At 43.4% G+C, this 23875-nt stretch overlaps 2 protein-coding genes across 3 annotated transcripts; one reads left to right on the top strand and one right to left on the bottom strand.

Moving 5' to 3' along the window:
- Positions 1 to 155: 155 nt before the first annotated feature.
- LOC311129865 (VPS35 endosomal protein-sorting factor-like) lies at positions 156 to 14173 on the bottom strand. 2 transcript variants are annotated; one of them, XM_084162383.1, is made up of 29 exons: positions 13914 to 14173; positions 13445 to 13544; positions 13023 to 13199; positions 12689 to 12808; positions 12564 to 12588; positions 12356 to 12435; positions 12129 to 12257; positions 11942 to 12026; positions 11729 to 11785; positions 11524 to 11623; positions 11357 to 11404; positions 10939 to 11032; positions 10520 to 10720; positions 10331 to 10377; positions 10037 to 10148; positions 9375 to 9491; positions 9222 to 9275; positions 8041 to 8184; positions 7863 to 7948; positions 7637 to 7717; positions 7505 to 7568; positions 7111 to 7209; positions 6767 to 6844; positions 6546 to 6660; positions 4606 to 4745; positions 4334 to 4499; positions 2949 to 3067; positions 2682 to 2828; positions 156 to 2556 (listed from the first exon to the last, which is right to left on the bottom strand). In XM_084162383.1, exons 1-29 carry the CDS (start codon positions 13928 to 13930, stop codon positions 2458 to 2460), a joined length of 2901 nt encoding a protein of 966 aa, XP_084018509.1. In that variant the 5' UTR covers positions 13931 to 14173; the 3' UTR covers positions 156 to 2457. The 2 variants fall into 2 exon arrangements, with proteins under 2 accessions (XP_084018509.1, XP_084018510.1); XM_084162384.1 differs by lacking the exon at positions 13914 to 14173 and having other exon boundaries at positions 13023 to 13246; positions 13445 to 13527.
- A 7-nt stretch (positions 14174 to 14180) lies between these two features.
- Positions 14181 to 23874, top strand: LOC311129991 (palmitoyltransferase ZDHHC16B-like). Its single transcript, XM_084162567.1, has 10 exons — positions 14181 to 14355; positions 17517 to 17770; positions 18691 to 18885; positions 19016 to 19104; positions 19227 to 19255; positions 19469 to 19602; positions 21245 to 21330; positions 21504 to 21627; positions 21722 to 21792; positions 21869 to 23874. The coding sequence occupies exons 2-10, from the start codon at positions 17525 to 17527 to the stop codon at positions 21975 to 21977; spliced, it is 1083 nt and encodes a 360-aa protein (XP_084018693.1). The 5' UTR covers positions 14181 to 14355; positions 17517 to 17524; the 3' UTR covers positions 21978 to 23874.
- Position 23875: the final 1 nt, after the last annotated feature.

Raw genomic sequence — 23875 nt, 5'->3', positions numbered from 1 at the left:
CTAGTTGAGTATCTGGAGCAACAGCAATTGTGACAAATACATTAGAGTGTCTAGTTTGAGAAACAAGACGCCTCACAGGTCCTCAACTGGCAGCTTCATTAAATAGTACCCGCAAAACACCAGTCTCAACGTCAACAGTGAAGAGGCGACTCCGGGATGCTGACCTTCTAGGCAGAGTTGCAAAGAAAAAGCCATATCTCAGACTGGCCAATAAAAATAAAAGATTAAGATGGGCAAAAGAACAGACACTGGACAGAGGAAGATTGGAAAAAAGTGTTATGGACAGACGAATCGAAGTTTGAGGTGTTCGGATCACAAAGAACATTTGTGAGATGCAGACCAAATGAAAAGATGCTGGAGGAGTGCTTGATGCCAACTGTCAAGCATGGTTGAGGCAAAGTGATGGTCTGCGGGTGCTTTGGTGGTGGTAAAGTGGGAGATTTGTACATGGTAAAAGGGATCTTGAAGAAGGAAGGCTATCATTCCATTTTGCAACGCCATGCCATACCCTGTGGACGGCGCTTGTTTGGAGGCAATTTCCTCCTACAACAGGACAATGACCCAAAGCACAGCTCCAAACTATGCAAGAACTATTTAGGGAAGAAGCAGTCAGCTGGTATTCTGTCTATAATGGAGTGGCCAGCAGTCACCGGATCTCAACCCTATTGAGCTGTTATGGGAGCAGCTTGACCGTATTTCTACGTAAGAAGTGCCCATCAAGCCAATCCAACTTGTGGGAGGTGCTTCAGGAAGCATGGGGTGAAACCTCTTCAGATTACCTCAACAAATTGACAACTAGAATGCCAAAGGTCTGCAAGGTTGTAATTGCTGCAAATGGAGGATTCTTTGTCGAAAGCAAAGTTTGAAGGACACAATTATTATTTCAATTAAAAATCATTATTTCTAACCTTGTCAATGACTACATTTCCTATTCATTTTGCTATATTTCCTATTCAAACTCATTTCATGCATGTTTTCATGGAAAACAAGGACATTTCTAAGTGACCCCAAACCTTTGAACGGTAGTGTAATTATTCACACCCCTGAGTCAATACTTTGTAGAAGCACCATTGGCAGCGATTACAGCTGTGAGTCTTTGTGTAAGCTTTCCACACCTGGATTGTGCAACATTTGTCCATTATTCTTTTCAAAATTCTTCAAGCTCTGGGAAATTGGTTGTTGATCATTGCTAGACAACCATTTTCAGGTCTTGCCATAGATTTTAAAATAGATTTAGGGTCAAAACTGTAACTAGGACACTCAGGAACATTCACTGTCTTCTTGGTAAGCAACTCCAGTGTAGATTTGGCCTTGTGTTTTAGGTTATTGTCCTCCTGAAAGGTGAATTCATCTCCCAGTGTCTGTTGGAAAGCAGACTGAAAACAGGTTTTCCTCTAGGCTTTTGCCTGTGCTTAGCTCCATTCTGTTTCTTTTTTATCCTGAAAAACTCCCCAGTCTTTCACGATTACAAGCATACCCATAACATGATGCAGCCACCACTATGCCAGAAAATATGGAGAGGGGTACTCAGTAATGTGTTGTATTGGATTTGCCCCAAACATAACACTTTGTATTCAGGAAAAAAAGTTAAATTGCTTTACCACATTTTTTGCAGTATTGCTTCAGTGCCTTGTTGCGAACAGGATGCATGTTTTGGATTTTTTAAAATTCTGTACAGGCTTCCTTTTCACTCTGTCAATTAGGTTAGTATTGTGGAGTAACTACAATGTTGTTGATCCATCCTCCGTTTTCACCTATCACAGACATTAAACTCTGTAACTGTTTTAAAGTCACCATAGGACTCATGGTGAAATCCCTGAGCGGTTTCCTTCCTCTCCGGCAACTGAGGTAGGAAAGATGCCTGTATCTTTGTAGTGACTGGGTGTATTGATACACCATCCAAAAGCGTAATTAATAACTTCACCATGCTCAAACGGATATTGAATGTCTGCTTTTCTATTTTTACCCATCTACCAATAGGTGCCCTTCTTTGCGAGGCATTGGAAAACCTCACTGGTCTTTGTGGTTGAATCTGTGTTTGAAATTCACTGCTCGACTGAGGGACCTTACAGAAAATTGTATGTGTGGGGCACGGAGATGAGTCATTCAAAAATCATGTTAGACACTATTATTGCACATAGAGTGAGTCCATGCAACTTATTATGTAAGTTGTTAAGCAAATCTTTACTCCTGAACTGATCTAGTCTTGCCATAACAAAGGGGTTGAACGCTTATTGACTCAAGACTTTTCAGCTTTTCATTTTTTATTAATTTGTAAACATTTTGAATAACATAATTCCACTTTGACATTATGGGGTAGTGTGTATAGGCCAGTGGCCAATTTTTGGGACATTTAATCATTTTTAAATTCAAAACAAAATGTGAAAAAAGTGAAGGGGTGTGAATACTTTCTGAAGGCACTGTAGATGTATGGGACAGGGGATGTAGTTGATATCCTCAGGTCCTGGACTGCAGAGTGAGGCGTTGAACCATGTCTGAGATGTGAGCCATGCCTGGCTGTTGGGCCTGGTGCTTGATGGACTCTAGTGTCTGCACCTGTCAAGAAAAAACAAAAAGGTGACTAAGAAATAAACCATATTCTGTATTGTGTATACAGATATAGTGATTATCTCTCCATGTTTTATTGTTATTGCACCTAAAACTGCCTGTGTTTTACTCACAGAGGTGCGTGTGTCACAGTAGCTGTGCTTGTGGCTCAGATTCCACAGGTTGACAGACAGCTGGTTGAGTTTGTTGTTGCGTAGCTCCCCATGAGCCAGGATGCAGCCAAACAGAGTGAAGGCCAGACTACCCTGTCTACGAACACTCTATAACATAAAGAGGAAGGGATAAGAGATGACAGTTAAGTAAAAGTTATATGGAAAAATACAAAGAACATAATGTATAAGCAGTGACTTCCTCAGACACAGGGATAGTGTGTGTCCTACCTCATCTCTACCCAAGCTCTTGAGATGGTCCAGCACATGTCCAATCAGAGTTTCACATAACTTGTTGATCTCTGCCACAAACTTGGGATCTCCTCCATAAAGTGTTTCATTAGAGTCCACTGGAAAAGAGAAAGGAAGGGTGTGTGTTAGCTGGCTTTGACTCCAATTATCCTTTCATTTCACTCTTCTAGATTTCTAAAGCCTACTCTGAGAGATCAATAATCATATGGTCCTCTGTAGCTCAGTTGGTAAAGCATGGGCTTGCAACGTCAGGATAGTGGGTTGGATTCGCGGGACCACCCGTACTTAAAATGTATGCACCCATGACTGTAAGTCGCTTTGGATAAAAGGGTCTGCAAAATGTTGTTGGCCTAAATGGCATATATTATTTATTATATGCCAAATAATTCTGGAAAGTAAGGTAGATGAGTGTGTGTGTGTGTGTGAGAGTGTATGTGTGTGTGGTAGAGTATGTGAGCGGAGCATGCCTAATTTGACTGGAGCTAAGTGTGTCATTGTAGCAAAGTATTTATAAACTAAAAATCTGATCTCTTTCGTTAATTTTTGTTCTATTATCTATACAATAGGCCAATACTGATTTAGGTCCAATATGCCTTGCATATTCCCACATTCAAGGAACTTCCTGTTTTGATTGGGTTATTTTGCCTAAAAACCTTTAGTAAAAAAAAAAAACGTACAAAAAACTCTGCATCTCTGCCCAGCCTGTGTTTAGCATCCCCAGTGGCTCTGCAAGTGTGGAGAGGATATTCTCCGCAGCTGGTCTGCTCTCCAGGCACCATCGCATGAGCCTGAAGTCACAGATTGGCCAAACTCGTGTTTCTAAAAATGAACTCAAAGTCACTAATAAGTCATTTTTCGTTTAATTTGTATTTCATTCTAAGTAAATCACAACCTATATGCACAATTTATAGACTAGAATGATTTAATACAACAAAATGATGTTTAAATGATGAGCCCTTTATGTCCCTACCAGACTATTGCATCACACTCGCAAATGCTTCACAATGTATTTTTTTGTAGGCTATAGCCTTGAAATAATAGAAATAATATAGCCTAAATAATTCATTTTCGTTCCTTCTTAGGCTCTCTTTCTGGCTCCTGACCTATTTAGAGTGTTTATATGCTGTTTAATATGACATGTAGCCTATTTGAAATGATGAACGCTTCTTACATTCACCTTTTCATGTTTATTAAAATACTTTTCATTTAAATCCATATGGTTTGGTTTCAATACTTCAAAATCAAATGGTAGGTCCAGGTAGTCACAAACATAGATGGGTGTTGGTTATTTTAATGAATGGAGCGAATTTTAGAGCGTCAGTTTTTCTTCCCTGTGAGCACGGAACGTTTTTTGTGTGTTGTACCTTTGGGGATGGAGTAGAGGTAGGTCTCCTGACTCATGGCAGCCAGTAGTGGCAGGGCGCTGATGTAGACATGGAACTTGGCGTCACTGTTCTCCTCCCAGGTGTAGTCCTGTACCATGTTGAGCAGCCCACGCACCAGGTACAACACCCCTGCCTCTGGGTGGTCCTGGACACGCACATGCACACACACACAAACAGGAAGTCTTTCCTTGATATTTCCTATTTCTTGAGTTATTTCAAGCATTATCGGAGGAGCAGGGATGTTTCCTTACCGGCACAACTAGTAGTGCTGACAGGAAGTTATTGATGAAGTCAAGCAGGAAGCCCTCAGAGGAGCGCAGTTTGCCTTCGATACAGATACTGCGTGGAACCTCTGGCAACACACTGACCGCTGCCTTCAGGAATGCATCCGCTAGGAGAGTCAGAGAACAATTAATGAGAATTCACATCAGAACTGGATGAAACTTCAGGAGTCTGGGTCTGTCTACACTGAGTATACCAAACATTGGGAACACATTCCTAATATTGAGTTGCACCCAATGTTCCCTCTAAGATTCGTGCGTGCGCGGGCGCACAGTAGCCCCGAGACTGCCTGAGAGAAGCACGGGATTGAACTTCACTCAACTTTCTAGAGTTTTCCCTGTTAGTTAACCGTATCAATGTTTCCCTTTACTGTGGCAATTGTGATCGAATCAAAGCAATATTAGCCACTTTCAATGCAACATACCGAAACAAAAGTAACTATGCAAGACTTAGTATGCAAAAGTATCTATGCAAGAGATTTTGTTGTAGGCAGAACGCATCAGAGTAGGATTCTATTGCATTGACACACACACGACTCAGCTCATTCTCTACACAGACCGGTGCGGCATAACCAATCAGAGCTGCAGTAGGCCTATATGCAAATAGACCATTGCCATATATGGATCTGTGCCATTTACTTTGAACTGGACTGCGTTTACAGCATGAGGGGTCGTGAGTAGATGCGCTTGTTCTGAGATCAAAGTGACAGCTGCATGTAGCAACGTGTGCACATTTGTTCACATCCTTTGCTAGTTAGTGATTTATTAGCCCAGTTATAAATCATTTGTAGTCAGCAATAGGGGAGTGATTGCTTCCTACAAGAGCACAAAACATGTACATTTCTAGACATCTTTGAAAAGCTAGTCAGGTAAAGAGCTTTTTTTGGTCTTAAAGGGGCAGTGTTGTATTTTGAGACAGGCTTGAATAAGCGAAGAAGCCAATAGGCAGAGGGTAGCATAATTTTTCTGATTCTTTGTAATAATGGTATGGGAATAATAATTAACTTTATTTTGTAAAGTGGTTTCTTGCATCAAACAACGCAACAACATTTTCAGTCACCTCCTTATCTGAAGGACAAGTGGATGAACAGGTTAATGTCAAGCCCTGCATGTTTTTTTCAAAAGTCTCATGGAATGTAGGCCTAAATTGAACACCACACATTGGCTGCTACTGTAGGCTGAATGATAGAACAGCCATTTCCATGTTAAAATGTTATGTGATGCATTTTCTCCATTGTTTTTGATGGTAGGCCACTCTGGTAGGCCTACATTACGATCAAATAGCCACAGTAGCCTACTTGACCACTGTTAAAACTGTAACTTAAAGCGGGTACAGCCTCAGTGTTCACAGTAAACGTGAGCTGGAAGTTGCACAGATCTTTTACCACGTTCAAGTTTGCGCTCAGCAGACCTGAAATTTGCTCAGTGCCCAACTTTACCCCCTTTTTGCCCTTAGAACAGCCCAAATTCCTTGGGGCATGGACTCTACAAGGTGTCGAAAGCATTCCACAGGGATGCTGGCCCATGTTGACTCCAATGCTTCCCACAGTTGTGTCAAGTTGGCTGGATGTCCTTTGGGTGGTGGACCATTCTTGATACACACGGCATTCTTGATACACACAGGAAACTGTTGAGCGTGAAAAACCCAGCAGGGTTGCAGTTCTTGACACACTCAAACCAGTGCACCTGGCACCTACTACCATACCCTGTTCAAAGGCACTTCAATATTTTATCTTGTCCATTCCACCTCTGAATTGCACACATACAATCCATGTCTCAATTGTCTCAAGGCTTATAAATCCTTCTTTAAAATCGGTCTGCTCCTCTTCATCTACACTGGTTGAAGTGGATTTAACATGGAAAGAGCAGGTTTTCATAATGTACTCTGAACAGAGCAAACTCAGACTCACCCTGGAAAAGACACTGGTTGGCCAGGGCCACCTGCCCAGACAGCAGGTAGAGGTTGAGGCGGCTGAAGATGCTGCTGAGGGAGGGAATGGTGATGAAGCTGTATGCAGCACATGCCTGAGAGAGAGCGAGAACAACTCAATGACAGGATTCAGTGGCGTACTAGCGGCCATATTGAGTAAACAGATGTTGGTGTTATAGATAGTGCTGTAGTGTGACAAACCCTGACAAAAGCAGCAGTCTTGTGGGAGTGGCTGCCCCTCATCACACGGTTCGTCTCCATGGCCAGCAGGTTCACAGTCTGAAAATTGGAAAATAAGTTGAGTGCATATACAGTAGGTATATGTAACCATGGCAAAATTATTAAAACGTTAAGATAGATTCATATCAACTGTCAAAAGAAATCGGTCTGTATTGCAATTACAGAACTAAACACATAAGTTAATAAAGGTACATTATGTCTAGGTGTGGTCTGTGTCGCACGTATATGCACACACACAGATAAGACGATGCAGATAAGGGCTTCTGAGGGTATGGTTGGTCCTTTGGCTGTTCCGCTGTACTCACGTGGATGAGCTGCACCAGCACTGGCTCCAGGTTACAGAACGTGGCCCGGGCCTCCACACAGAAACTCAGCTGCTGCTCAAAGTCACGACCAAACGACACCTGGACAGACAGACAGAGAGAGAGACAGAGAGAGAGACAGAGAGAGAGACAGAGAGAGAGACAGAGAGAGAGACAGAGACAGAGACAGAGAGAGAGAGAGAGAGAGAGAGAGAGAGAGAGAGAGAGAGAGAGAGAGAGAGAGAGAGAGAGAGAGAGAGAGAGAGAGAGAGAGAGAGAGAGAGAGAGAGAGAGAGAGAGAGACAAACATATGCTGAGTCACTGTTTGTCAGCCTTGGAAATGCAGGAGAAGGAGCGCATGGTGACCCAGAGGAGGGCTAGTCAGTCAGACACTCACCATGCGTATGAAGCCATTGATCAGTAAGGCTAGAGATCTCTTCTCATCCTCCAGAGTCAGCGCACTAAAGGACACAGAGAGAGTAGAGTCATTTTATAACACCCACCCACCCACCCACAGTTGGCTACTTACTTGACAGAGTCGTGCATGGTCTTGCAGATGTGCAGTAGTGCATTGAGGATAACAGGGTCTCTAGTGTGCTCCTGTTGGTGTCTGAGGTGACAGACACAGACAGACATTAGGGATAGACACAATGAGAAATGCACAGAAGCATAGAAGAGTTGAAGAGATATTTAGCTTGGGTGTCATTAGCCATGTAGCATGACAACAACAAAGGTGTTGGCTAAATCAGATGTACTTGATGAAGACGTCCATGATGGAGCGACACACCTCCACCCTGACGCTGTCCTTCTGGAACATGTCCACAAAAGGAAGGAAACGCTCCTGAGGGAGAATCCCAGAGAAACTAGTTAGATCGATCCACTGACAAACACAAGTGATTGTGTGAGACTGGAGAATGTCAAACCAAGTCTTACCATGGAGAAGAGGACAGAGAAGTCATGAAAGTAGATGAGGATCTTCCTTATCACGGACTGGAGCTGAGCATAGGCATCCTCAAAGGCCCGATCCGGTGTCATGTGCTTGATGATGTCAGAGAGCACAGTGTTGACCTCACGTTTCTGACAGAAAGAGAGAAGATAAGGATTCTAATAGCATGAATCATTTAGAGACCCTGATCCTTACAACTCTTTCATTGGCAGTCTGTTTTGGAATCGGTGGCCAGTAATAAACAGGTCCTGAACATCTCTCAAACTAAGAGCATTGTATTTGGTACAAATCATTCCCTAAGTTCTAGACCTCAGCTGAATCTGGTAATGAATGGTATGGCTGTTGAACAAGTTGAGGAGACTAAATTACTTGGCGTTACCTTAGATTGTAAACTGTCATGGTCAAAACATATAGATTCAATGGTTGTAAAGATGGGGAGAGGTATGTCCGTAATAAAGAGATGCTCTGCTTTTTTGACACCACACTCCAAAAAGCAAGTCCTGCAGGCTCTAGTTTTGTCTTATCTTGATTATTGTCCAGTCGTGTGGTCGAGTGCTGCAAGGAAAGACCTAGTTAAGCTGCAGCTGGCCCAGAACAGAGCGGCACGTCTTGCCCTTCATTGTAATCACAGGGCTAATATAAATACTATGCATGTCAGTCTCTCTTGGCTAAGTTGAGGAGAGACTGACTACATCACTTCTTCTTTTAATAAGAAACATTGTGTTGAAATCCCAAATTGTTTGCATTGTCAACTTACACACAGCTCTGACACACACACACTTACCCCACCAGACATGCCACCAGGGGTCCCCAAATCCAGAACAAATTCAAGAAAGCATACAGTATTATATAGAGCCATTATTGCATGGAACTCCATTCTATCTCATATTGCGCAAGTGAACATAAAACCTGGTTTAAAAAAACAGATAAAGCAACACTTCACGGCACAACGCCTCTCCCCTATTTGACCTAGATAGTTTATGTGTATGTATTGATATGTAGGCTACGTGTGACTTTTGTAAAGAAATGTAGTTCTGTCCATGAGCTGTTATCTATTAATGTTCTGTATTATGTCATGTTTCATGTTTTGTGTGGACCCCAGGAAGAGTAGCTGCTGCTTTTGCAACAGCTAATGGGGGATCCTAATAAAATACAAAAAAATACCCACAGTGAAGTGACGACAGGTGAACTCCACCCAGATCTCAGCACAGTTGATGTAATCCTGGAATAAGAGAAGGTAACATTTACAACCTGACCATTTGTCCATGTGCACCACCAAGCATGTCTTCATTGTCTAATAGGGTTATTATTTGTTGTGCACCTGTGGACTGCGCACTTTGGTGATGACCTTCCAGGCCTCGTTGAGGATGGGCAGCCTTTCTGCTTCAGGAGGGTCAGCACAGGCCAGACTGCGGCCCAGAGAGCCAAACAACAGGTGCTGAAGGAGGACAGACAAAGATAAGTACAGTAGAATGGATCTATAGCCAGAACATTCTATGTTGAGTTGTGTTGTCAAGAATGTTAGTGTTTACATATCTAAGAGAAGAGTAAACAACACAGATAACAGATCAAAGCTGAAGGGAGGGGCACCGATGTATATGTTTGGAGCACATGGTGAATGTGGATGTGTCTAACCTTGGGGAATCCTGCCTCATCACAGTCCTTGATCATAGTGAATGTGGATGTGTCTAACCTTGGGGAATCCTGCCTCATCACAGTCCTTGATCATAGTGAATGTGGATGTGTCTAACCTTGGGGAATCCTGCCTCATCACAGTCCTTGATCATAGTGAATGTGGATGTGTCTAACCTTGGGGAATCCTGCCTCATCACAGTCCTTGATCATGGTGAATGTGGATGTGTCTAACCTTGGGGAATCCTGCCTCATCACAGTCCTTGATCATAGTGAATGTGGATGTGTCTAACCTTGGGGAATCCTGCCTCATCACAGTCCTTGATCATAGTGAATGTGGATGTGTCTAACCTTGGGGAATCCTGCCTCATCACAGTCCTTGATCATGCCGATGAAGTCAGTGGCTCTCGTCGCGATAAACTCCGCCCTGAACGCCCACATCACAGAGTTCAGCAGCAGGGCACTGTGGGGAAATCAAAAGGTGATGATACTTTAGTTGAGTCCCAATCCTCAGGAATGGCTTCCTGTATGCCAGTAACATGCTCTGTCCTAAACTCTACCACACAGTAACATGCTCTGTCCTAAGCTCTACCACACTGCTTCAGCCCTCCTAAATAAATCACTCTGGTTCAGAGGAGTACTCACTTATTCCCAATCTTTTTGCACCTCTCCATCATCTCAGTTAGCAGGGGCTGCAATGGAATAATGGATGTCAAATACATGCCAGCGGCTGTTATGGGGATATCCCCAATACAGTAACTATATAACTGTTACCAGTCAACTTCACTCAATTATTGGACCACTGTGGATGTGTTATGCTGGGTGGTAGTGTACCTCTGGTGCTCTGTAGGAGACACACTGCAGGATCCAGTGGATGGCGGGGGAGTAGAGGGTCAGGTAGACTGGGATCTCCACCCTCTGCAGGACCAGCTGGTTCTGGACACTGTCGCCATGGATCTGACGGAACGTTCCCAGCAGGTCAAATACGTTTTTGTTCAGGCAGTCCTTCAGGTGAGGAGCCACCTCCATCCCAATCTGCCCAGAGACAGAGAGAGAGATGAAAGTAGGGAGATTAGACAAAGACAAATAGACAATTTATCCAATTCTCATGACTGAGTTTAAATATACTGTAAATGTATGCAGGGGAAACCAATGGTTTCAATCTAATGAGAATGGGCAGCCCAGAGGTCGAACGTTTCTTCAAATGGGAGGAACTAATAAATAAAGTTAGTTATAGGAGGAGCCAGTCTCACCCTACAGAGGTAGGCCCGGGCATACACAGCCACCAGGGGGTCCCCTATCCCCCGGATCATAGCTGTGAGGCGAGGTAGAGTCTCCTGGATCCCACTGAGAACACAGAGAGAGGGAGATAAAACAGTGAATGGATGGCTAGAGGGATGAGAGAGTGGTGCTACAGATGTAGGATCTTAATTTGATCACCCTGTTGCAGGAGAACTTGTAGTGTGTTTGAAGTTTAAAAAGCTTCTGAAGTTTGTAATTTCCACTGTAATTTTCCCTTACGAAAAATGTATCAACCCCTACAAAAATGTCAATTCATTATAATCCACATTTCCTGTTGCTGCAGGATTATTTTCCTGCTGTAGCAAACTGACTCAAATTAAGATCCTACATCTGTAGAGCAAGGTGGGGAAACATGGGAGGGACACTCACCACTTGGTTAAGAAACGGTTACACTTCAGGAGAGCTACTTCTACATATCTGTATGTAGAGTCAAGGATTCAACTCATACCACTATGCAATCAGAGACATAGGTAGAGATATGATAACTGTATGACTGAGTGTGTTACTAGAAGGTTGATGTATATAATAAAGGATACAGTCGTGGGATGAGTTCTCTGATGGAGGCGATTTTGAAGAACCAGTTGAGGCAGGTCTTCTTGGCCGTGTCATTCACATTCACATCAGCTGTGAAGGAGTCTGGAGAAGGATCTGAATAAATAATAACTCAAAAAGAAAGGACCATGGAGAGCACTTGGTTTGACACACAGAAGCGGCGGACAGAGATAGACAGATAGGACATACCTGGTAGGGAGCGAGGGTCAGAGCACATGGACCAGATCCTCTCATAAACCAGCTGTCCTATGAGGGAGAGACATTTTGGTCACCTAAAATAATGTGACCACTTGCTGACAATAACCAAACCCACAACACAATGTGAAAAATGTGACTATGTTACTATAGAATGCCCTGCTATAACAGATTAAGTGAAGTGAGAAGGCAGTCCTCAGTACTCACCAAAGATGTCCAGAATGTCTGTGATGAGCACAAACTTGCTGGGGTAGAACTGAATCACAGCGGTGTCTGACAACAGCTTGGAGCACTACGATTCCCACATACAATGACATAGACACAGGATCTATCAGAACGACATTGTAAATACATTACATTATAATAGATTTGTTATAAGTATTGCAGTTCTGACCTGGATGACGATCTTGAGGGCCTTGACCTTCTGGTCAGAGGCCCAGGCCTCTTTTAGAGATTGGTTGAGCTTCTCGATATAGTTCACATAGTCCTGCTGGGACAGGTTCAGCAGCTCCCTCTGAGAATCCTAACAACACCCAACATTAGAGATGTAAACACTAACATTCTTGACAACACAACTCAACATAGAATGTTCTGGCTATAGATCCATTCTACTATACTTACCTCTTCCAGATCATCCAGCTCCTCTAGGCGAGTTCGTACCTTTTCCGATACAGCAGAGGACCCAGGACTGGGAGCCTTACCTGAGAATGACAGAAGTGCCACAACAATGCACATTTGTTTTGTTTTTTTGTCTAGTCTCAATCGAGCAAGCTTTCAGAATAGGGGTACTGGTACATGTATATCAAAGAAGATTATGGAGTAGACTGACCTTTATCTGAGCCCATGAAGAGATTCTGTCAAAAAACAAGAGAGAGAAGTCTGTCTTAGTCCCATTACCAAGCATGGGAAATGTTTATCTTTAAGAGATCTTATTAAAGCACACACATTACTCACAATGGAGAGCTTCTCTGTGGTAGTGAACCTGGCCAGGATTTCTCCCCGTTTGGATGACCAGGGCTCAAAGTTCACTCCAACCTCATCCTCCATCTCCATCCTCTTCCCTCTACCCAAGTCCTGAACAGAGGGCAGAAAAAGGAGTGAGAGTGTGGAAGAAGGAAATTGTGCATGTTGCCTCATTGCTAACAACATAATTGTAAGGGCCAATGCCTCCACAATGAGTCACACTACAAATATCAGACCCCCATTACCATTATCCCACTAGGAACCTCCCTTCCGTCTGTCCCTCAGTGAGTATGTAATTCTATCCGCACCCCAGTGACTCACTCACCCCAGTGGAGCTGCTATGTGAGAGGGTTAGGGGGGGCTCACTGGCGGAGGCTGAAGCAAACATGGACAGGGGGTCTGTTCCATCCAGCATGGAGCTCAGGGGATCTGGTGCCACAGAGTTGGAGGAGGAGGAAGTGCTGCCTTTACGTGCTCCCCTCAGCGACTTGGAGTCTGTCACCTGTGTGGTATGGATGGATGGGTGGGTGGAGGGGGACAACTTGTTTACTACAGAGACACACACACACACACACACGTGATTAGAAACATGTTCTATGGTAGGATGGTACACTCTTGCATTAATGTTGATGATGCTAAAAGAACAAGCCTACAACAGAACAAGTTTCAATTTCTTTGTCACGTATTCCCACCAACATACACCCAGCACATATGGTGTGCATCCACAACATGCAATGCCCTACTCACAGTGACGGACTTCAGGGGATGGTAGTCGCCAAACTCCACTGGGGCGACCTCCAGGCCACAGCTCTGCAGTTCAGCCTCATACCTGCGACTACGAGAGTGCCTGTCGTAGAAAACATATGTTACAGCTTGATTCACTCAGAGGTCTCTGGAATAGACCTGCATTAATACAAACAGAGTGTAATATTAGCAAAACATGAGGTTCCTGCACGTAAGAGAAGTGTGTTATTTTTCAGATTTTACTTTTTGATGCTGAATGTTACTAGCTACATAGCTAACTTCGAGAAAAAACTAAACAAAGTCAAGACAAAGTTGACAGCTCTTGACTAGTTATGACAGCAAGATCAGGCAAGCCACACGCATTTTCATTTGTTGTTATGCATCTAGCTATGTTATTTTAATGTCATTTTCATACTCTTAAGATTTAAAGAACAGCAAAGACAGATTTCTGATCAGAAAAGATGCATTTTACCACTGCACAGCAGCCATTTTTCATCCAGTCATATGACGTCTCCACTTCCTGGTTGGAGTACCAATTTTGAGACAACGCTTTTCTTCTCCAATAAGAGATTTTTCCTGATTTAATTTATAGTACTCATTAAACATGAAAATCCCAAAAGGATGGATGGTGTAGTGCAGCTTGAACCGATGAACAGATTAGCAGGGAACGGTTTTATTGACATCTTGAAGAGTACGAAAAAACGTCACTTCCCAAGATCCAATGCATGCCCAAGGGGGCACGACGTCTCGATAATTTTTGACACAAGAAAATAAGATAGGCTGCATCCGCGCGCGATTTATAATGTTTTGCTCACTTTGCTAAATCTCGTTGAGTGTAGCTAACATTTCACAGTTATAATGACTTGAATGTCAATGCATTTAACCTAGCTGGTCCTATCATTTCTGAAGATAAGGTGAGTGAAATATTTTGATTATTTGCATATCAATGGTATCAGTACGAGTAATTAGCTATCATAGCTAGCTAGCCATCGTAAAATGGCAATAGTTTGCAATCAACACAGATCTCAGATTGTAATCTAATGTCATGGAGCGGCCTGCCAGCGGAAAACTCTGCAGTCAAGATTGCCAGGCAGGTGGCACACTATCAACATTGTTTGTTTTATGTGGTAGCCAGCGGCAACAAAGATTAACATGACAATGAGTATGCTTTTCTGTGCCTTAAAGCGGCAATCGGCGGTTGAAACAATAACAAAGCAACTCCCCGAGTCCCGCCACCTTTTCGATAAAAGGCTGAGGAATGGGTCTGGAGAAATTTTAACTATCACTCTCAAATTCATAGGCAGAGCTATGGATACAAGGACTGAGCCATCCATGATATCAAAATGATCGTTTTAACGATGTTGTGGCTATATGTGGTTTGTTTACAAACATTGGCGTAAAACAAGTATATATTTTGGGTTCTGATGGGGTATGACAGTTGAACTAAGCTCATGGGACATTTCTAAGTTATATTCTTCAAGAATTGATGGGTACATATCATTCATTTATGTCCAAAAATTGCCCCTTTTAACGTTAGAGAACCCTGTAAAATGAAGACCAACAATAAGCTAGGCCTATGTTATTTGGACAGTCAACACAGAGCTGCATGAATGTGACCATAGAAATGTAATACTTTCGGATGTAAAATGTACTGTTCAGTTGTGACTGGATTAACATTGTATGTTGTGGATTGTTTTCTTAGTATGTGAATGTTTGACAGCTCATTTGCATCAATTTGGATTGTAGAATGAGGCCATTTTCTGGAGTGTAATGACCCCAATAAACAACTCCATCATTCCCTGGTTCCAGTGCTGTCAACACAGGGGTAAATGTTTACCCTGAAGACAACCTTTCACTGGGAGCGAAGAGACACAACAGTGGCACAGAGAGAGAAGGGTATTGAGCAGAAGCAACAAACAGACTGAAGTGTTTATTTGGAGTTGTCTGTGCAGCTTGCCAGTTGCAAGGCCTGTGCTGCACACACATAGGCTAAGCCAGTTTCAGGGACAGACAGGGCAAAGCTTATTACCCAGGCAGAGCAGAGGACATGATTTCCTCGCTGGGCAGATTTGGAGGTTGCCATAGAGACTGCCCTTGCTGCCTTAAAGAGCTTAGTTGTTGTGTTTTACAAACTGAAAATTAAGGGGTTAATCAGAGATTGAGGAAAAACTATTTTTCTGATGGTGCTGTTCCGGTTTAGAGATTGAGTGCATGTTCATACTGGTTTGTTCCAATATGTCACTCTGAACTCTACCTCTCGATTGCAGGTGTAGTTGGTAGGTAGTCAACAACAGCCTGTTGATTTGGCTGGAAATCACCCCTAATATTTTCCAGTTCCACGCAGCCTTTCTATTACATTTACATTTTAGTCATTTAGCAGACGCTCTTATCCAGAGCGACTTACAGGAGCATTTAGGGTTAAGTGCCTTGCTTAAGGGCACATCGACAGATTTTTCACCTAGTCGGCTCGGGGATTAGAACCAGCGACCTTTCGGTTACTGGCACAACGCTCTTACCCACTAAGCTACCTGCCGACTGGCATGCTGTCATATGCTGATATCAATGATCTCAGTAATACTGGGTGACTTCATGGTCACCTGTTGGCATTATTTGATTTCTGTCATTCCATCTGTGCTGGTTGTAAAGAGGGATCACGTACTCTCTGCATATTGACAACAGAGGGGATAGTTGTAGGCCAAACAGCTGGCCACAGTGAAGGTCCCAGCACTAATAATTGATGATTAGGCCATACAAATGTAATTAAAAGTTAAAAAATCTGGAAATTGCACGGTTATAGCTAAAATAATATCCCCAAGCCTCCAGTGAAGAGATAAACAACTTCCCCTCACGTTATGGCTGAACTTAGCCTCTTTTAGCCTCCCAAGAGGCGAAAATCTCTTGATTAGGTCGCTAGGTGTTGAACTAAGGTTGCTATAGTATATTAACAAGATGGTCAAAAAAAAAAAAGATTCTCACTAGCCTCACTTGAAAAAAATAAAATCAGGAAAACATTTAGTAAAATGTGTATGTCCTTAGCGTTCTGGAGAGCCTAACCAATGTTTCCCCCTTATTAGTGTAACTAATACTCACTTTCATGAAATGATGCCCTGATCGGGTGTCAACTTATTCCACTCTTAGGAAATTCATCCTTGGGCTTTTGGTGTCTTATAAGGTTACTTGTTTTGCATACCCAAGGTCTTTCAATAGAAGGCTCGGCCACAGAACTGTAATTCTAATGCATTATTAACAGTATAAGTTTTGTGAGAGTGGACGCACTCATAACCTGATCGCCCTGTCCCGTTCTCTGGACATGCATCCTTTGGCTCCAATGGAAACGGCACTGGTTTTAATTACTTTAATGCTTTGTCTTCGTTCCGTGGAGAGGAAGACGTGCGCTGAGCAGACGTCTCTCTTGATGAGCTTATATTGACAAAGGCTTTTCTAGGTCTTGGAGAGCTGGTTGTTGTGAAGCATTTAAAGGGATACTTCAGGATTTTGACAATGAGGCTCTTTATCTACACCAGAGTCAGATGAACTCATGGATACCATTTCTATGTCTCTGTGTCCAGTATGAAGGAAGATGGAGGTAGTTTTGCGAGCTAATGCAGTTAGCAACTTCCTTCAAACTGCACGCAGAGACATCAAATGGTATCCACGAGTTCATCTGAGTCTGGGGAAATAGATAAAAGGCCTTATTGCCAAAATCCTGTAGTATCCCTTTAATTGAGAGATGAGATGAGGAGGTTCTTTTTTTTTAAGGAGAGTGGAATTTCACCGTCTTTGTATTGTATTCATGTTTTATTCAGACAGATTAGAATTAAAGGAGGAGCTTGATGAGGAGAAGAAAGCATATTAGGAAGGGTGGATGTGGGGATTGAACACTAGTCTCCGAAGTCACAGTATCTGTCGAGCTGGGAGTGTTACACTCGACCGTGGGTTGTATTTCTCAAAGAAAGAGTGATGACGATGACATCATCTGCAATATGGATGACCGTACATTCCAAGTTCTTCTTTCCGGTCGTAGTAGTTTTTCACCTGCTTCTGTGTTGTGTGTCTGTCCGTGTGTGTGTGGAAGACGGGGGCATGCGCAGCTGGAGGTGGCAGTTCTCCAGGATGATGCGCCTGTGCCTGCGCTGCTGCCGGCTGTGCCCTAAGCGAGGGGGGCGCCCCAGCAAGCCCCGGAGGAAGCTAGGAGAGGTGTGGAGTTACTGGAAGCTGCTGCTCAACTCCCTCTACTTCAACAGCCTCACCAACTCTGACACCTACCTGGACTGTGTCTTTGAACCTGTCTACTGGATAGTCGACAATGTGACTCGCTGGTTTGGGGTGGTAAGTCACTTTTCTATGCATTTGACATTTTATATACAGTACCGGTCAAAAGTTTGGACACACCTACTCATTCAAGGGTTTTTCTTTATTTTTACTATTTTCTACATTGTAGAATAATAGCGAATCATTCTCTCAACCAGCTTCACCTGGAATGCTTTTCCAACAGTCTTGAAGGAGTTCCCACATATGCTTTGCACTTGTTGGCTGCTTTTCCTTCACTCTGCCGTCCGACTTATCCCAAACCATCTCAATTGGGTTGAGGTCGGGGGATTGTGGAGGCCAGGTCATCTGATGCAACACTCCATCACTCTCCTTCTTGGTAAAATAGCCCTTACACAGCCTGGAGGTGTGTTGGGTCATTGTCCTGTTGAAAAACAAATGATAGTCCTACTAAGCCCAAACCAGGTGCGATGGCATATCGCTGCAGAATGCTGTGGTAGCCATGCTGGTTAAGTGTGTTATTTCATAGTTTTGATGTCTTCACTATTATTCTACAATGTAAAAATAAAGAAAAACCCTTGAATGAGTAGGTGTCCAAACTTTTGATTGGTAGTGTACATTTTAGTCATTTAGCAGATGCTCTTACCCAGAGTGACTTACAGGAGCAGTTAGGGTTAAGTGCCTTGCTCAAGAGCACGTCAACAGATTTTTTTCACCTAGTTGGTTTGGGGATTTGAACCAGCAACCTGGTTACTGGCCCAACGCTCTTAACTGCTATGCTCGCTGCTACCCTGTCTGTAGATGTACAGTCAAATAGCTTTGTTTTAATGTATTTAATTCAATGTAGGCTAGTTAAGTAAATATCCCATGTTTGGTTACATTAACCTCTTTGCTCTTCCATTTCTTTTCAGTTTTTTTGCCTTTCACGCTCCCTCATGAGTTGTTCCCTTTGTCCATGTCCCCCTCTCCTCTGTTAACAGGTGTTTGTGTGCCTGGTGATTGCCCTCACCAGCTCTGTGCTGGTTGTTGTCTACCTGTGCCTGTTGCCTGTCATCCTCAACACCTACCCACTGCAGTGGATCGTCTGGCACCTCACCTACGGCCACTGGGTCCTAATGATGGTCCTCTTCCACTACTACAAGGCCACCACCACTTCCCCTGGACACCCACCACAGGTGAGGTGGAGGTGCCCGCTCCAATGCCTGCAGAAAAAAGTTTTTTTGATGACACAGGCTATAGGCAGTTTTAGGTATGGTTGTGAAATAACTTTGCCTTCTATTTCCCGTGTTTTGGCTTGTTTCTCAGGTTAAAAGTGATACACCGTCAGTGACCATCTGTAAGAAATGCATCGTCCCCAAACCAGCCAGGACTCACCACTGCGGCATCTGCAACACGTAAGTTAAGGACTCTCCGTCAGGCATCAGATGATGTCATCAAGAAATACAAAACCTCTACTGGATAGCTCTAGTCCATGGCGCAGGTCAATCACACTGAGTGACTTTCTCTTTCGTTTCAGGTGTATTCTGAAGATGGATCACCACTGTCGTATCCTTTCTATCGAGACCCACAAACAAGGTCTTCAACATCTCATCTGTCAGATTCCTTTTTTTAGTGTAATCTTTTTATTTGAATTGAATTGCATGTTAAAACCCAAGGGGTGAAAGTCATACAATTGAATAATCTCTCGCGTTCCTACATGTTTTATCTTTGTTAGATCTGCCTCATTAACTTTGACCTTAACTTGCCTTGTGATGCTAGCTTGGCTCAACAACTGTGTGGGCCACTTCAACCACCGCTACTTCTTCTCCTTCTGCCTCTACATGACCATGGGCTGCATGTACTGCAGCGTCAGCTGCAAAGGCATGTTCATAGAGGCCTACAACGCTGTCGAGGTGAGGGAGGTCAACAGACGGAAAAATGTCAACTTCTTAGAGGTTCTAGAAGGCTTGACATTTTGACTTTCTAAGAGTATTCTGAGTACTGCCATCCATGTAAATCATGCCTTGTTATTGGCATGTGTACCAAACACCCTTGGTGAGTGTGGCCGCGAAAGGCCATACATTCTGAGCATGATGTGAAAAGTTGAGCTGCCGCTAGTTTAGCTAAAGATACAGGCAACAGACAGCAGCCAAGCAAAGATGGCTAACGGAAAGCTAAGGGAGCTTTGAAATGTAGGAATCAAAGACATCGGATGAAACATTAACCGCAATTTAATACACTTGTTTCTCGGCAAGTCCACTGAGAAGGCTGATGGCTGTTTGTCTAATGTAATTTAAAGTATTCAGGATCAAGATCACGTACTGTTTTGACGCCAGTCCACCATGGTAAGATGGGAGTTTATATAGTAACAGATACTATGGCTCTGAGCCAACACCTCACTGTTTTAGATTAAAAATGCTTCCATTGCTTTGTGACAAATTCTCTATTTAGCTACAGAGAAGATGGGAGGTATCATGATATAATAATCACCCATAACCAGTCTAGTCTATAGTTTCCCTCAGTATTATGCATTCTGATTGAGCTAGTCAAGGGCACTAACTTCTCTCCTGCATAGTTGACTGAAGCTGTGGCTGTGTCCCAAATGGCACTTTATTCCCTATATAGTGCACTACTTTTGACCAGAGCATTGTGGGCCATGGTCAAAAGTAGTGCACTACATAGGGAATAAAGTGCCATTTGGGATGCAACCAGTGTGTGTATTGACATTGTTCCATTAGCAGTGTGAATGGGGAGCCAGTGATAGGAGTAGGGGACGGACTGCTTCTCAGTCTGGCCATGTAGTACAAAAGGTTCTTGAAATCACAGCACTCAGAACAGGGTCAGGTTTTCCGAAAGCATCTTAAGGCATCGATGCTTTTGGGAAACCGGGCCCTGGTGTGTTGTCCAAAATGAAAACAGCAGATTAATTTGTAGAGGGTACTCAAAAAACAGATGTTGAAAGTTCTTCTTTTTTGGCCCGATAGTACTACAGATTGACAGGCTGTAAAGGTCCACTGGGCAGCACTGGGTCCCACTGTCAATTACCAATCAACATTTGACAACAGTTTGGCAATCATCTCCCTGTGTAGTATGGGGCTTTCTATGTTTCCCTGCCCAGTGAGACTGCAGCTCTCTCCTCAAGCCAGGCAATGTCCCCTGTGATTGGTAGTTAGTTTGAGGTCCCTTGGCTATGATTGGCTACAGACTTGGCATCTAGAGTTTCGCTGGTTTGCCACTAGTTGCATTTGGAGGACCGTGGATGTGCTCCTTTGTTAACCCAGCTACTGTTTGTGGTTAGGCTTTTTGTGGTTGGTGGTTTAACCCTGTAGAGTACTCATTGGAATCACATTTACTAATTAAACTGCAACTCGAGTGAGACCATTCCGCACGTTTTAAAGTTCGAACAGTGTTTCTAGCTTAAACGGTGTAGGAGGAGTAGCATGCTGAAGAAGAAGGTCGAATATTGAAGCTGGGGCTTTCGCTGCGCAAGCCCCACAATTAAACTGCTTTACATGTAGGGTCTCTTTACATTGTTTGGTTTTGCTTTCTCTTTAGAGCTACTATCAGACTCCACCACCACTGTTTTCCTTCAGGGAAAAGATGGTCCACAAGAGTGTCATTTTCATTTGGGTGCTAACAAGGTGAGACGCATTTGTAACTGCTAAACGTTTTGGGATTTCTAGCAAAAAGTCAAGTTTTGTTGTTGTGGTGAACTACAATGGCTGTTCTGTGTGTATTCTCAAATAGACCTTATCTTGAATTGTGTTCAGTACAATTGACAGATGGTCATGATCACTGTTTGTATTCCCTGCAGTTCGGTGGCAGTTGCTCTGGGAGGTCTGACACTGTGGCATGCTATCCTCATCACCCGAGGAGAAACCAGTGTGGAGAGACACATCAACAAGAAAGAGGTCAGACGTTTAAAGGAGAAGGGAAAGGTAAGGTTTATTGGGGGCTCTATGGATTTACCTAAATATCAACATGGTGTACCAGTTTGGAATTAGCTAGTAAAGCCTGTTTCTCTTTCGTAAGGTGTTCCGAAATCCATACCACTATGGGAAAATAAACAATTGGAAAGTTTTGTTTGGTGTGGAGGAAACAAGGTAAGTCCTCATTTAGGCTGTTGTGAAACCTACATGATCGTTCTTACAGAGTTGGTTTGTCTTCCTCTTCCCACAGTCACTGGTTGACCAGAGTCCTTCTGCCGTCTAGGCATGTTCCCCATGAAGACGGACTGGTATGGGAATTCCCTCGGGCTCTCACCAGAAGAGACCCTATGACCATCTAACCTCCCACACTACTCACTGCTGCTGGCCAGTTTCTCATCTCCACACTATGGGCCATAGTCACTGCTATAGCCCTGGCCCCTGGATGGTGGGGTGGACAGAGGAATTCTTGTAGCCTCTGAGGAGTGGACTATTTGGTGTTGATTGTGGCCCATGAGTCCAGGCACCGCCGAGTGTTTGGGGGACCTTAATCTGACCTCCAGTCACTGTCATGTGAACTGATGGTCCTGTCTTTTCAACTGTTGTCCTGTCTAGTGAACTGATTTTATATGTTTTTGTACTGTTAGGCATGTTGTCCAAAGTTGACATGAATTGTGTGCTTTTTAATTGTACTGAAGTCACAGAAGAAGCAGTTTGGACTTTTTCAGTGCCAAAGAACAGCTTTCCACCAAAGGCTAGGTTCGAACTAGATAACCACACGCCTTGGCCATTGTCCATCTATGGGTGAGTAGTCTGGAGACTTTTTGACAGAATTATATAAACAATTAATATTATCATTCAGGCTCTAGTCTAGATCATGGTGCTCATGTTACTGAGCAGTGCCCCGGTCATATTAGGAATTGTCTAAAGAGTGCTATGTGCCTTGTTAAGTTAAAGATTTAACAGGTGTTCTATTTGTTAATTATCAGGCTCTAATGGTCCCCTGTAGCTCAGTTGGTAGAGCATGGCGCTTGCAACGCCAGGGTTGTGGGTTCGTTTCCCATGAGGGGCCAGTATGAAAATGTATGCACTCACTAACTGTAAGTCACTCTGGATAAGAGCGTCTGCTAAATTACTCAAATGTAAAAATGTAATGCAAAGTACAGTTTAATGTATTTTAAACTATTATCCATTAATTCCTCTCCCATATCAGACATTGATTTCGCCACTAAAAAGCCGGGTGTGAACTACACGATTTTGGCCATATAGCTGTCCCAGACAAGTTTGAGATCCGAGACAAAATTGCCTACTCGGGGCGCGCGGCTCAAAGAGTGAGCGGGTCAAAGAGACGCAATCTGAGGGCTACTGATCTCTTTGAGCAGTGCCAGACGTCCCGATATTTTCAAACATGCGTTTGACTTTATCCGCACAAAATCAGCAATGATCTTGTAGTGTGAGATGTGCAAAAACAAGTTTAGAGAACGGTGATCAGCAATAGCCAATAAGAGATCGTCAGAGAGGAAGCCAGTGAGATGACGTTTCGCATCACACAGAATGTGTAGGTGCTCGAGCAGGAGCGATAAATACCACTAGTATGCGTTTGTACAGGCCTTTAACCAAGGCGTCAAGTCGGTACAGCTCTGAAGTGCACAAGCAATGTTATCGAATTCAAAATGTTAACTAATATTTCAACTCTGTATGGCAAGCGTGAAGTCTGACTGAAAAAGTTTGAGGCTATTTTGAGACACAGCTCGTTGTAGCTACGTTAAATCTAATAACATAATTGTTTTCGCGAGACAGCGTGAAATCGAGACAAACAAGTGAAGAATCTTGTAGGGTGTGACCCCCGTCTGTGCCACACCGTTTAGTGCGTACCGCTACGTTGGTAAGACAACTACAGGAAATACGGTCGTTTAATGTGAGAGGCTCAGCGATTTTGAAAGTCGTGTAGTGTACACCCGGCTTTGCCAACATTAAGATCACTTAACCTGCCTTAACATGGTCATAAGCGCTTTGAAGCGTTAGACTTCCTCCCAGCTGGTGTCGAATATGGTCACCATAGTTATAATTACAAGAATGGTCGGGGGATATTTCTAGTTGCCAGCCTGTAACAGGAGGGAGGCGCTACCTGGTTGCCATAGTGAAAAATGACTGACTACTGTGACATGACCAATAGGAGCTGTGCTCCACTATAACATTGCGTTTGATATTAGCTTGTATTGTTTAATATTTGATAAAGAATTGTTTTTGGAAACTTCAT

The sequence above is a fragment of the Coregonus lavaretus genome, assembly GCF_964263955.1.
Source record: "Coregonus lavaretus genome assembly, chromosome: 1".
NCBI lineage: Eukaryota > Metazoa > Chordata > Actinopteri > Salmoniformes > Salmonidae > Coregonus > Coregonus lavaretus.
Note: the sequence above shows the minus strand (reverse complement) of the source record. Positions and strands in the feature narration are given on the sequence as shown.

Coding starts and splice junctions, on each gene's coding strand:
- LOC311129991 (XM_084162567.1), top strand. CDS start 17,525: ATGCGCAGCTGGAGGTGGCAGTTCTCCAGGATGATGCGCCTGTGCCTG. Junction 19,256..19,468: donor GAAGATGGATCACCACTGTC/GTATCCTTTCTA, acceptor TTGTGATGCTAG/CTTGGCTCAACAACTGTGTG. Junction 21,793..21,868: donor TTTGGTGTGGAGGAAACAAG/GTAAGTCCTCAT, acceptor CTCTTCCCACAG/TCACTGGTTGACCAGAGTCC.
- LOC311129865 (XM_084162383.1), bottom strand. Junction 11,033..11,356: donor AACCGTTTCTTAACCAAGTG/GTGAGTGTCCCT, acceptor CTGTGTTCTCAG/TGGGATCCAGGAGACTCTAC. Junction 8,185..9,221: donor TCACCTGTCGTCACTTCACT/GTGGGTATTTTT, acceptor TCTTTCTGTCAG/AAACGTGAGGTCAACACTGT.